We start from the raw sequence: 13,580 nt of genomic DNA, 5'->3' as shown, positions 1-13,580 counted from the left end.
CTTTGGAACTTGTGCCTTGCTCTTGAGATTTTAAGCCCAGCCAGAAGCCAGTGCCAATTTATTGGTACAGTTTCCCTGGCCGCGGGCGAGGGAAGATGAGTGGTAGCAAAGCGCGTCTCCCCCAAGGTCTCTCTGCAGAACAAAGCACAGGCACTGCAGGGATGGCAGGGAGGACGCTTTCCACACCCACCGCTTTCTCCCTGCTCATGCCTTGTCGAGTTGGTAGGGGGCCAACAAGACAGGAATCGTGCGAGTTTGAGTAAGGTCTGTACTACCTGCTCCCGTGGGTGATGTAGTTAAACTTTTCACAGTGTGTGAGTTGGCTCATTCCTGTGTTTGGGACACTCCCATTCCCACATGATAACGGAATGGTATTTGTAGCTCAGATAGGGACTGGCCATGTGGGAAGGGGAGGCAGAACTCTGCGTCTGCTGGAGGACAGGATTCGGCTCCCAGCTGGCATCCTGGATTCATCCCGTATCCTTTGTGCAAGGGAAGCCTCCGTTTCATCTCAGACACCACCCAGCAGTCATCGTGGCATCTTCATTTCTGTCCCTGCCTGGCGCTGTGCAAGATCATGGCAAGTGCCTTTGAGCTGGGCCTGACGCCCCCAAGCCAGCACCGTGGGGCACGAGCTGGGGCGCGGCGTCTGCGCTGCTGCTGCTGCTGCTGCAGCAGTGGACACATCGCCGTGTGGATGGCCGAGGAGTCAGGCAGAGCACCGGGTCCGTTTTGCACGCAGCGGCTGGCCTTGCGCTGTTGCCCTGATGGTCTCCCCCTCGAGGTGCACAAGCCAGGGAAGGGGTGTTGCCGTGCGTGAAATGGCACTGGGTGGTGCAGCCCACACACCAACCAGTTCATCATCTTACTTCAAGTATTTTATCCTGTTCCTCAGCCAGAAAAGGCTCCTGGCACAGCTTCCAGTGAGCCAGCAGAAAGACAGCCTCTGCTGACAGGCCAACAAACCTAAAAGGACACGATGCACAAGGAAAAGGGGATGGGGAAGGAAGAGGAAAACATTACGTAGATGGTCAGCAAGTTTGCGGGGGGAACAAGTGGCAAGGAGGGGCACAGAGAGTAGCTATCCCACTCCCCCTCTGAACTGGAAGCTAGGAGTGCCCTGAATGCATGCAGAATGCCCAGCCTTTTTTTTTTTTGGCAAAATAAACTCCACAAGTAAATTAAATGAATTCATAAATACAAAGACATCAAGACCCATTTGAGTAACAGTGAGTTCTTATAGCATCATTAGGTCATATGCAAAAATGTTAATAGTCCTGCATTTCATTCAGTTAAGTCAGTAGCTCACACATTGTGAAAATTAAAGGTATCCACCCATCTTTTCCCATGAGTTGCCGGCTGCCGCCTTTCCTCCTCACTCTGCTGTACGTAACTTACGAGGCAAAACTGTATGGCAGCAAATGAGACAGTTTCCTTTTATCTTCTTGGACACTTTAATTTAGCTGTAAGAATGTTCTCCCAAAGCAAAAGTTCACCAGTCTTGTCTTTGGCCCATTTGTCTCTGGTATCTCTTTCCCCCTAATTCTGTGTGTCAGCCCATTGCTGTCATAAGCAGAATTGCTTCTTTATGCGGGACAGGCATATTTTCACCTGCAAATACAAGAAGTAAAGACAGGTCAGGATCCGTTTTCCTCTTAACTTTTGTGGTTCGAGTGCGTTCTTTAAATTCTTGCAAACCCCCCCCCCCATTTCTTAAGGGTGCACTTAATCTGTAACATTGTGAGCATCCCTCCTTTGCCACTGAGCGACCTGCATCGCACATTCTCACTCCCTGAGCAGAGGCTTCCAGTACAGGGAGCTGAGACATCTGCAGGGCTTTGAGGTTGGGCAGGGGGACCTCCTAAGGGGCTGAAGCAAGTCCTTGGGAGAGGTTTGCTTGATGGGCTCGGCACTAGTCTCTAACCACCATTGGAAAAAGCTTTTTAAGGGAGGGAGGGAGGGAGGGAGGGAGAATGCGCCAATGGAATGAGTGCAGCTCCTAGATTTCCTCAGGCAAGGAGTTAATTCTTCCTTTCCTTTGCACCCCTTTGCAGGTTCGGGTCTGGGTGTTTCCAGAGGGCACCAGGAATCACAATGGCTCCATGCTACCCTTCAAACGGGGTGCCTTCCATTTGGCTGTGCAAGCCAAGGTAAGAGCTTTCTTGCCCTCTCTGTGCTTCTAAGGCAGAGGTGGGCCACCCCAGGAGGTTTGGAGGCCAGCTAAGCTCTCCCCGTGGACTTCCTCCATGGGCTGCACTCCATGCTAATATTGACAGCCACCTGCCTCCACCAACTGGCCTCCAATTTTGGGTGCAATACGAGTACACAATGCTTCAGTAGCCAAACTTCACCAAACAGAAATGACATGAGGCAGTTCGAGCCTTCCACAGGAGTTTGTCACCCATTTTCAGCGGAAATTGATGTTTTATTTATGTTTTGCTGCCTTGCATGTTGGCAGTGGCGAGAGGCTGTGCTCCTGGGGCTGCAAGTTTCACACCTGTGCTCAAAGGAAAAGGGTTTTCTCTGCATGAAGTGCTGGCTGTTCTGTGCTCCAAGTTAATGTCTGTGAGTAGCAAGGGGTGAAAAATGAGAAGGTTGCACTTCATGGTGGAGTTACTGAATTCACACTCGCTGAACAGAAAGATGGATCAGAACACAGATTGACATTGAAATCTGAACTTTGTGATGCAGTTCACAAAATAGGCACACGAAAATGTGTATGTCTAAAGCCTGCATGCCTTGCAGAAATGCTCAGAAATAAAGAACAGTGGAGACTGAAGACTAAGGAGTGAATCACAAATTTATTAACAGCTGCAAGATTAATGATAGCAAAGAATTGGAAAGTAAAACATGCTTATCAGTTGGGCAGCTGGCACAGAGAAGTTTGGAATATATCCATTACTTAATTAACTTGTGATAATCAAAATTAAAAAATGCATTGGAAAAAGGGCACACAAAACACATACCTTGGGGAGAGGTTTGTTTGTTTGTTTGTTTTTAAGTTGTACTTTTCCCTGCCAAGCCAAGCCTCCAAAGTTCTTGTTCCAGACTGGCTGGAGCCTTGAACTGGAACATTTCTTCAGGAATATCAGGAGCAGCTTGGACCTCCATCTGGCCCAGTGGGCTCGGCACAGTGGCATCGGCTCTGCAGGAGGCTTTCCTGGCCGACCTGGAGATGCCGGGACATCGGCGGGAGACCTTCTGCATGCAGAGCTGGGGCTCTGCCACTGAACTGCAGTTCCTCAGATGGAGCTAGAGCCCCTTCGTGCGGCTCGCTGCTCTCAGCTGGAATGCTAAAGGCGTGTGTATTTGGTTGGGGGCTGCTTAGCAGCTTGCACTTCCCTGGGTTTAGTTTTCTCTTTGTCTCTCCCTCTCTGTTTTTCTGCCTCTCCAGGTTCCTATCATCCCGGTCGTGATCTCATCGTATCGGGATTTCTACAGTAAGAAGGAAAGACGCTTCACCACAGGTCAGTCCAGTTTTGGTGCCCCCACCCCTCTGGGATGGCTAAGGAGGGGGTGGTGCAGTCAGCCACTGCGGCGGAGCAGCATCAGTGCTGCGTTCAGAAGCGCTCAGGTTCGATCGCTGGCATCTACCTGTAGGGTTGGGAAAAAGAGTGTCCCTCCTGCCGGGAAGCAAGGTGCTCTGCTGACAGCACTGGCCTAGGGGCGCCCTTGGTCTGGATCAGCATATTGCAGCTTTCTGTGTTTGCAGAGCAAATAGTTACAGCAGCAGAGGGGAAATGGGGGCCCTCAGCCTACTGTGAAAAGCCCTCTGCGTGCAGTCAGTTCAGGCCTCTCTAGTGAGAGCAGTCTGTCCCTTTCTTGGGTTGTCATGAAGAAGAGGGCTTCCAAAAACCCCGAGCAGCCTGAAGTGGCCTCCAGCCTGTGGACCTGCCCGCCCAGGGCTCCCAGCAAGCATGGCGCTTCCACCTGCTTCTCCAGCCTGACTGGCCCTCTTGGATTCAAGAGCCATTGCAACTCACATCAACGGCGGTGGCAGGGGGCGGGGAACGAAAGGGTGGGGACAAGCTCTCCCAGTGGCAGGACACTGCTGTGGGCCAGCGCCAGAGCTGCTGGAGGCCAGGAAAAGCAACTTACGCAGGAACCCACACACAGCGTAGAGTGAGGCTGCCTGCCAGAACACAAAACCGCTGTTGCCTTCAAATAAAGACGGTGCTGGAGGGCAGCCCTTTGCTTTGCAGCATGGCAGCCTCCGTTTTCTTTCTTTGTTTTCTTTTTAATATCTTAAGAAATACCATAAGAATCAGCAGGAGCAGAAAGTCTGGTGGGTGCTGAGGAAAGGGGGTCTGTGGGCACCCTGGAGCTGGGTGGTGACACACTGGAGACCCCAGCAAGAGGCCCAGCCTTTGTTAACCAGGGAAGGAAGGGGAGAAGGAAGGCACCATGAGACACCTGAACTGGGTTGGAGAGCCCAAGAGGGCCCTCCCAAAGGACAGCTGGCCCAAGATGCTGTATAAGGGTGAGGGTCCTGGAGTCTTGAGCTCAAATCCTTCCTCTCCTATGAACCTTAGTGGCTGATCTTCAGCCGGTCACGATTTCTCAGCCCAATTTCAAGCCTAGAACTGGAAGAAGGGGAGAACCAGGTTCACTGCTCTGGGTATTTCAAGGAATGTGGGATATCACTGTGATAAATGCAGTATCTTTGTGGTGGCAAGATGTCAAGCAGTAGAAAACAGGAGGTGCAGAAAGGAGCTGCTCTAGTTCGTGGGTGGGTCGCTTTGCAAACTGTGCTCCTGGAATTTGCTGGGGGCCACATCCAGGCTGCATTTTAGCACCACTGATTTAATTCGCTTTCCCCTGTTTGAGTGGTGGTGGCAGCCGTCAGGTGTGGAACTGGCGGGTGTGCCCTTCTGCCCTGCCTTTACACAGCCCCTGCCCTTAATGGTTGGTCGGTCTCTCTCTCTCTCTCTCTCTCCCCCCCTCTCCCTCTCCCTCTCCCTCTCCCGCTTGCCTTTTAATCTGAGAACGCTCTTGCCCACCCCCGCTCTGTTTGCCTTCCCTTTTGATGCAGGGCGCTGCACCGTCCAGATCCTGCCTGCCATGTCCACGAAGGGGCTGGGTGCCGAAGACGTGCCGGCCCTGACAGATCGCGTGCGCCAGGCCATGCTCATTGCCTTCGAGGGGCTCTCGGTGGAGCTGGGTGCCCCACAGTGACCCCCCACAATACTTCTTTCCCCCAACTTCCAGCCCTAGAGAGCTGCACAGGGTGGGACTGGGAGCAGCGGATGCCCACGAGAGCCACTGAGACGGAGCCAGGGCAGGAGAGGGCAGCCCTTGTCCCAACAGTGAAGTCAGGCCCAGGCGCGGCCCAGGCAGTGGCGGGAGCGGCCACCCCACAGCCGAGCAAGGGGGCGACTGGGTGGCAGCCGGCGGGTGGGGCTGAGCTCGGCCGAGCCCCCCAGGAGCATCTGAGCGAGGTGGTCCCAGCCACGCCCATTGCCACCCTCAGCTTTGGACCAGAACTCCAGCCTCCTCTCCCCTCCTCTCCTTCCCTTCCCGCCCCACACTCAACTATGTGGTACCGTCTTTCCAAGTCCCCTCCTTCCCTTCTTCTGTTTTGTTGACGTGACCAGTTCCACCTGAGCTTCTTGGACTCAACCATTCCAGTCCCCATTCCGGGAGCATACTATGGGCCAGTCCACAGGGATCTTATAAACTGAACCCCTCCTCGGATCCAGCCGAGGAACCTGCGGACCAGATCCATCCCAGCCTCTTGCAGAGGATGAGAAGGAGCAGGGGAGCTGCCGTGAACTTCAGGCTGTGTAATGGAGCAATGGCGCGGCGGGGCAGCCCTCGCCTCTCACCCAAGCGCATGTTCCAGGGGTGCGGAGGAAGTGGTGCCGCCGCTGCTGCTGCTGGAGCGGCTCGCCATTGACTGCAGTGGGAACAGGGTCAGAAGGACCCCCTTGCAAAGGAGCAAGCCACGGACCGACGCCCCTGCAGCTCTGAAGGGGGTGGGGGTCCAGCGCTGTGCTCCAAGGCCTTGCTTAGGTGGACGGACGGACTGGCTCTGAAATCATGGACCAACATGCCTCTCTCTGTGAAAGGGCACGGCAGAGACTGGGAGGCAAGCTGAGAGAATGTGGGTATATCTTGGCTCTGTTCCTTCGCCTGGTGGCAAGAAGGGAACAAAAGAGCAACTATCTTGGGCATTGCGGGGCAAGATCATGTGGACTTCCCCAACTGAACATTGTTGGCTGGGGGTGGGGGGTAAGCCTTGGCCTGTTGGGCGTGTGAAGGAATGGGGGAATGAAACTGTGAATCTGGGGGAGGGGAGGGGAGAGGGTGTTCTCTCTTGCACGCTCTCTGGGTGAAATACAAACCCAGAACCCTCAGAAGGGAGAGGCAAGAAAAGGTGCCTTATTCCAAGGCAAACATGAGTTGGGTCAGTGTAGCAAAACCTCTTGCCTGACCCAAGCGAGGGCAAGAGGGTGCTGGAATCCCTGCCTGTTGTTCTCTGTCCAGAAGGAAGCACCAGGGATCCGGCGCTTCCTTTTGGGCAGTGAACAACAGGCAGAGGGCAGGAAGGCAGAAGTATTTCAGTGATGCTAGGAGGAAAGAGTTGGAGAAGGGCAAGCAGTGTCTGGGTTGCGGGGGAATCATTGGGCCAAATTTAGGTGGGTGCATTAGGGACACACATTAGTAACATGAAAACGGTGGGCTTGGGCTGCCCAACTTGCCTCTTGTTTTTGTTTAAGTGATGGAGCAAAAGAGGCAGCAAATACTCGATGTAGGTAATGCCCACGGAAGCCCGCCTGCCTGCTGGCGTGGGCAGAGCCAGAGTCTGCAGGTACTGAATGGGGGGGGGCTATGGGGATTGAAGGGGGGGTGACAACTGGCTGTGGGAGGAAGGAGAGGAAACATCTGCCCGTTATGGGGAGGCGGGAGTACTTGGGAAGGTGGTTTTGGGGACAGGGCTGTGCTTATTCATGGGATGGAGAGCGTTGTGGTTTTGCCAAATACTCCCTATGGTGGCAGGAGGGAGGGAAGCTGCCTTCCCTCTCCTGCCTTTTGGGGAGTTCCCCTTGATATTTCTGTCTGTCTGGTTGGAGACCTGTTTGCATGTCCTCCCACCAGTTGCTCTTCCTTGGGGGAAAGGGGAGAGCATTGATGTGGGCAGGGGGAGATGATGAGTGAAGGGGGCATCACCACATCTGTGTTCCTAATACCTTCCTGCTTTTAATAAAGACCCTCGAAGAAAGTCCCCTGCCTCTTCCTCCATCTCCGCAGCAGAAAGGGATGGTGCTGTGGGGTCTGTCACTTCCTCCCCCTCTGGTACCTCTTTACGGGTGGTTTGGGAAGCTGGGGTGGTGCTGGAAGTTGAGCTAGAGGTCAGCCTTCGTGTGACTCTGCTTCTGAAGTTGGCAGAATTGAGGGACTCTTCCAGCAGCAGCATTTGGAAACCAGTTGCCCCGAGGCTGCTGTTCCTGGTAGGTGAAGTTTAGTGTTGTGAGAGATCAAGCGATACAGAGTTGTACATCTTTGTTAAGAACGCAAGGGCTCGCTGGATCTGTCCAGGGTCCTCCTGTTCCACTATTCTGTTCCCACACTGGCTGAACAGCTACCCCAGAGGGAAGCCCACAAGCAGGAACAGGAGTACAGCAGCACCCTCTTGCCCGTGTTCCCCAGCAACAGGTGTACCTAGGCATAGTGACTCTGATAGAGTCAGCACACAGCTGTCAGGGCTAATAGCCATTGGTGGCCCTGTCCGCCATGAATTTTCCAGTCCCCCTTTAAAGCTTCCCAGTTGGCCATCACCACAGTCCCTGTGGAAGTAGATTCCATTACTCAACTGTGCATTGTTTTGTTGGCTGGTTGTGGGACCTTTTGATGTGAGAACAAATTTTAATTCTGTTTTCACAAAAAAGCTCCTACCACCTGCAGCAGTTGTGGAAAAGGAACAGGAGCCAGTGTGGTGGAGTGGTTAAGAGCCTGGGACTGGGACTCAGGCGATCTGGGTTCTAGTCCCCGCTCAGCCATGGAGCCAACTGGGTGACTTTGGGCCAGTCACAGACTCTCAGCCCAACCTACTTCACAGGGTTGTTGTTGTGGGGATAAGGTGGAGGAGGAGAATGATGTAAGCTGCCTTGAGCCCTTTGAGGAAAAAGGCAGGATATAAATCGAAAACAAACAAAACAAACAGTAACTGATTATTAGTTTTGTTTAAAGACAGTTTTGCTTTCCATGTGCAATTACCTATGAGCTGCGAGTGGCCTACAGGAACCACTGGTCACAGAAGTTAGGTTAGACCTGCTGCTTAATAATGATGGATACCTTGCAAAGGGTGACCTCCTGAGATACTACTATGTGCCCCAGGTTTTCCTCTAAGGAACTCAGTGTGGTGTGCATGGTGCTCTTATGCGCTTGCGCTCTCACACAATCTTCACAACAAACATGCAGGTTAGTTGGTGGCTGGCCCAACGCCAGGCAGCAAGCTGATGTTTCAGTCGGGATTCAGACCTGGGTCTCTCCACAGCCTAGTCCAGGGGTCGGCAACCTTTAACACTCAAAGAGCCATTTGGACCCGTTTCCCACACAAAAGAAAACACCGGGAGCCGCAAAGCCCTTTTGACATCTAAAATGAAGATAACACTGCATATATCGTTTTTTACCTTGATGCTATGTGTATCTTCATTATGATTTAGCTGCAGCTCTTGTTCAGTCACTAAAAATTATTTTTAATCTTACATTATAAACTAGTAGGATGCCTTTCATATATTTTGAATAGGAGAACAGCTTTCTGCAGAGTCAAAGTCAGTGCTAAAGGGCTGCATGCATTAAACAGCAAACCCCGTAAGTTCGTCAGCAGTAAAAGCAAATGAATCTACCCACCTACCCACGTTTGGTTTTCTTCGGAAACTTTTCAATTTATCCATGGCTGGCCTACTGGAGGAAGTCCCAGATATAGGTGTGTTTAGTGACTGATTAGCAGATAAAAGGTCAAGTGATGTGAATTGTGACAGGTCCCAAGGCAGCTTTTATCATTCAGAGGAAGGAGATTACATTGGGATAAAGAGAACCTTTTCATGTAACATGAGAGCCTGCAGGAAGCTTGCTCCACTCTTTCCCTGCACAATAGCAGAGGAATGTAGCAATTTACTTAACCTGCTAGTGCTAGCCAGCCTTCCTGACTGGATGCCACATCATCACCTATTGGTATTTTGTAACTCGGAGCCTCAGTCGCAGATCGGGCGGCTGTGCTGGCACATGTTTTGAGCGATGGAGCCGCAGCAGAGGGATTCAAGAGCCACGTGCGGCTCTGGAGCCGTGGGTTGCCGACCCCTGGCCTAGTCCAACACTCTTAATTGCTGGGCTTCACACACCGGCTGTTTAAAACCTGCAGTGATCAAAGTACCATACAGAGGAGGCCTTCCCAATCTGGCACACTTCCAACTGTGTCGAACTACAGCTCTGGAAAGGCAGGCTGGGGAAGGCTGTATATAGAACATGGAAATGACAACCCTTCGGGTTGCCAGCTTTTTTTCTTCAATGACTGCTTTGGGAATCAATTCGGTGCTAGAGAGTAATTGAATCTCCTGATTCCCACCATCCCAAGTGGATTGCTGGCAAGTCCTTGGCCACAAGGGTTCAGTCATGCAATTTTGAAGGTCAGATTTTGACCAACAGCCTCTTGCTGACGATCCATGGTTTGCAATCTACAATGTGGACTGGAAAAAAGGATTGGGAGAGGCAGTAAGTCATGGGAACTAGAACAAGTAAAAACAGTTTGCAAAAGCTGAAGGACTTAAGGGAGAAGCAATTGCCTTTGTGAATCCAGAAAGTTAAAAGTTTGTTGCCTGCTGTTCTGTCCAGCCTAGCCAGGAAGCTCACAAGCATTTATGTTCCTTGTCTGTCCTTCCAGCATCTTTGGAAGATGGATATGCAGTTTCCAGTTATTGTACCTTTAAAAGGGAAGCTTGGCCCCCTTCATCAGCATAGTCCCTTCTATCTGGCTCCAAAAATGATCTTGGGTGAACAATCACAATAGCTATGCCAATTCTATAAAGCATCCAAATTACACCACTCCCAAACCAACAGCTGTTCAAAATGTTGATAAGTGACCTTGTTAGAAAATGCAGATTGTGTGTCACATCCACCTTCTCTAGTACTCCCAGTCCAGCAACACAGCTTACTTTGAATAAAAAAAGAAATCTGGCACAAGTTTACCTGAGCCGCTGGAAAGCTCCTCACAGGAGCCGGGGGATAGGTCTCTGTCCTCCAGATGGGTTACCATGCACCACCTATAGTCTGATCATTTGCCTTGCTGACTAGGGCTCATGGGAATTGTTGCTCAAAATGACTGAAGGGCACCAGGTCTGCCATAGTTGGGATTCTCTGTAATTTGGTAAAAGCCATCTAAGCATGGCTACTGGTATTTCACGAAAACAACAGCGACAAATTCTATAAGTTATTTATGTGTGGCTGGGAGAAAGAAACGCTCAGTTACAGGGAAACAACTTTGGGTACAATTCAAAGGTACATAAATTAATAGATAAAAAAGTTCGAAGGTGGAAAGTTAATAGTTTTGAGTGCTTTTCAAACTAAAGGTATGGAGGTGGTTAAAGGGGAGCTGTGGGTGTGAAGTTACTGTTTGGCTGTGTCACAGACACTGGTTCAGTTTGCACAACTCATCAGAGGCAATGATACAAAAACTGAGCAACAATCATGGGGGAATGGAGGGAGAAAGATTGTCAAAGGAATATAAATTAGTGATTACACTCCAGCAGGAAATACAGGCAAGAAAAAGGCACTAGTGTCTACCCACTAGTATAAATAAGGGAGAAATTACTAATTTGTGTTTCAAAGAGCAGCTGCCACCAGCATGGAGTTAGGAGTCAGCAGACCGGCTGGATTCCATATTCTGGGTGCAGGCATCACCGAGCGATGTCATAGCCAAAGCCATTTTTACCATTCTGACAAGCACCTAGGAGCAAAGATGCATAAGGAAAGGATGAGGTTTAAAGCCAGCCCTGGCATCAATGACAGGCATGGTGAGGCAGTTGCTGAGAGCAAGGCCCACTGAAAAGAACCCCCTTCCACGTCATTGCAACTACTTATTGGCTTGCCCTTTGCTCAGACCCAGGCAACATGGGTGGGTGCTGCCACCAGCAGTCCTGCCTCTCTACTGGAAAATGAGAAGAAGCAATAGCAGGTGGTGGTGGTGATGATGAAAGGCGGGATTCCAGAGGGAGAAGCCGAATGAGGGTCTTGTTCCAGAGCTCTCAAAAACATTGCAAAGTTGTATCTAGTAGTATGGAAAAATATTAGAGGTGCTAGAGATAATGCCAACCATTGCTCTTGCTAGCAATATGGTAGGAAAAAATGCTTAAGAACAAAAGAGTGACTCTTCTGAATCAGACCAAAGGCCCTTATCTATTTGTAGTTTAGCATCCTGCCTCTGATACCAGAGGTAGCATGTAACCCTCATGCTCTTCCAAGTCAGTATCCTTCATGGATTTGTCTAATCCCCCTTTAGAGCTACTTAAAGCTGTGCACATCAACACCTAGTTTGCATGTAACATCACTGAGTATGGGTGGTTGTTGAATTGTGGGGGGATGTTTTCTGACAGGTTTCATTCTAACCGTGGTTGTGGATTCTGAGTTGTTCACAGTTAACAATTCATAGTTAAACCATAGTGCAGATTTGCATGTCACAACAATCTACAATAACCCATACTCAACCTGTATCCTGAGTTTTCTTTCTGTGCAAATCAGATCTCATCCCTGGGTAATGAATTACATAATTTAAGTGATGCATAAAGAAGTGCTTCCTTTCCTCTGTCCTGAATCTTCTGCCAGCCAACTTCATGGGGTAACTTACTTGTAGGAATAGGCAAGGATGAGAAAAAACTCCTTATTCGCTATGAACGGTGCTGTAGATCTCTGTCATGTCTCCCTGTGTGACCTGTTTTTAAGCCAGCCTCTCTTGATTAGAGAGCCTTGACTGCACCAGCTGTATTTCAAAGGAAACGGCCCTGCACATTTGGCAGAACAGTGATAAAGAGCCTGGTGGCACCTAAGGACAAATTAAATCTATTGTAGCAGAAGCTCTTATGGACTAGTCTCACGTCATCAGACATGTGAAGTGTTAACCTCAGTCAGACTGGTGTGCACATGTGTGAGAGAAGGATTAAACAATATGCTTAATTTACTCTTCTCTTGTGAATGTTACTGCACTAAAATTCTTTTCTTTAAAATATTTTGGGCTGCCTTTTAGTGTGCAAAATCCTCTTGGTGCAGGTTTCAAGATAAAGGCCTGCAACCCATGCAAAAACAAAAGCCAAGAGCAATCGCAGTCAAGGCCATCAGCGGTCCTGTGAGTGTGTTTGACGTTTGCATGATTGCATGAGTCAAGTGTCACAAGTGGCCTTGCATATTCTTTTGGTTCCACCTACCCAACACGGAGGCCTACTTCAGATCTCCTACTTGAGGGTAATGTTTTGTTACTTGATAAATTGTGCTCTGGTTTGCAAAAGCTTCTGCCACAAATTCATGTGAGTGTACTACAGTTCCCTCTATTCCTTCATCAGCAGGTGATGGGAGTTGTAGTCAAGCAGCACCTGCCAGGCACCAGGTTCACCATCCTTCATCTGGAAGTGAATTGAACCTGCAACCTTCTGAAGTCAGAGTCACTGATAGAGGTTCACCAGTGATCAGGTTCACTGATAGAGCTAACAAAGCACACTGCCCCAAGTTATATGTGGAAGTGGAACCTACACTTTTAGCAGCATATCCAGACAAAAATCTGCATTTCCAGCTCAAAAGTCATGCTCTTTTACCCCCACCAATCTGGCCAGATTAAGAGCCTTTTGTTTAGCCCTTAATTAGAGCTGAGTTCACATCTCATGACAAGCCACCCTGCATGGTTGCCATGGTTTCCTTTTTTACCTTGACTTGCCTGACCATCAGGCTCCTGCGAAGTCTCTTTCCCGCCATCTCTTTCCCTCTCAGTCCTCCAGGCAGTATCCCAGGAGACACTGCAAAGAGGAATGAAGCTCCTCTCTTTGACAGGCATGACTGTGAGCCCTGTTTGCTTTGCCAAGACTGTCAGATTGGTTCTGTTGTGCAAGCAGGGCTCGTGTCCTGAGGCGCAGCAGCAGGAGGAGGGAGCTGATCAGCCACTTGCCTCCTGCTGCAGAGGGGCCCACTGGATCCACCCTCCGCACAAGTGGGGGAGCTCAGCCAGGTGGTACTGTGGACAGGAGCAGCGGCACACAGCTGAGTTTCCCGTGCTCCCCATTGTTACTCCCACTTGCCAGAAAGACATCCTGGCAGGAGGCAGGCAGAACAGGGATGCTTCTGACAGTGGCACAAGATGCCTGCTGTTAGTGGTGCTGTACGGAAGCTGTGTGGCAGAAAGCTCTTGCCAAACGTCTCTGATTCTGGCTTTTGCACTGCAGTGAGTTGTGTTTTCCAGGTTCTGATGACCCAGCATGCATCATGGTACAGTGGTACCTCGGCTCACAAATGCTTCAGTTCACGACCAAATCGGGTCGCGAACAGAAATTTCAGAAAAAATTTGCCTCAGGTCGCAAACTCCGCATCGGGTGACGATCATG

General features: G+C 50.4%; 2 protein-coding genes across 3 annotated transcripts in view; one reads left to right on the top strand and one right to left on the bottom strand.

The window, feature by feature from the left end:
- Positions 1 to 6,211, top strand: part of AGPAT1 (1-acylglycerol-3-phosphate O-acyltransferase 1) — a 34,826-nt gene extending 28,615 nt beyond the window's left edge. Inside the window, exons 5-7 of the mRNA XM_044419392.1 lie at positions 2,055 to 2,150; positions 3,395 to 3,467; positions 5,033 to 6,211. Coding sequence (XP_044275327.1) covers positions 2,055 to 2,150; positions 3,395 to 3,467; positions 5,033 to 5,175 — 312 coding nt within the window. The 3' untranslated portion in view covers positions 5,176 to 6,211. The remainder of the gene's footprint in view (positions 1 to 2,054; positions 2,151 to 3,394; positions 3,468 to 5,032) is intronic.
- The window catches only part of EGFL8 (EGF like domain multiple 8), a 29,681-nt gene continuing 17,153 nt past the window's right edge, over positions 1,053 to 13,580 (bottom strand). The window contains exon 8 of one of the 2 annotated variants that reach the window (XM_044419389.1): positions 1,053 to 1,611. In XM_044419389.1, coding sequence (XP_044275324.1) covers positions 1,553 to 1,611 — 59 coding nt within the window. In that variant the 3' untranslated portion in view covers positions 1,053 to 1,552. Of the gene's footprint in view, positions 1,612 to 10,418; positions 10,946 to 13,580 lie in introns of those variants that run through there. The other variant, XM_044419391.1, reaches the window with a different exon arrangement.

This window comes from Varanus komodoensis, unplaced genomic scaffold, assembly GCF_004798865.1.
Source record: "Varanus komodoensis strain SLA01 unplaced genomic scaffold, ASM479886v1 scaffold102, whole genome shotgun sequence".
In the NCBI taxonomy this organism is placed as follows: Eukaryota; Metazoa; Chordata; class Lepidosauria; order Squamata; family Varanidae; genus Varanus; species Varanus komodoensis.
This window is presented reverse-complemented; position numbering and strand designations above follow the sequence as displayed.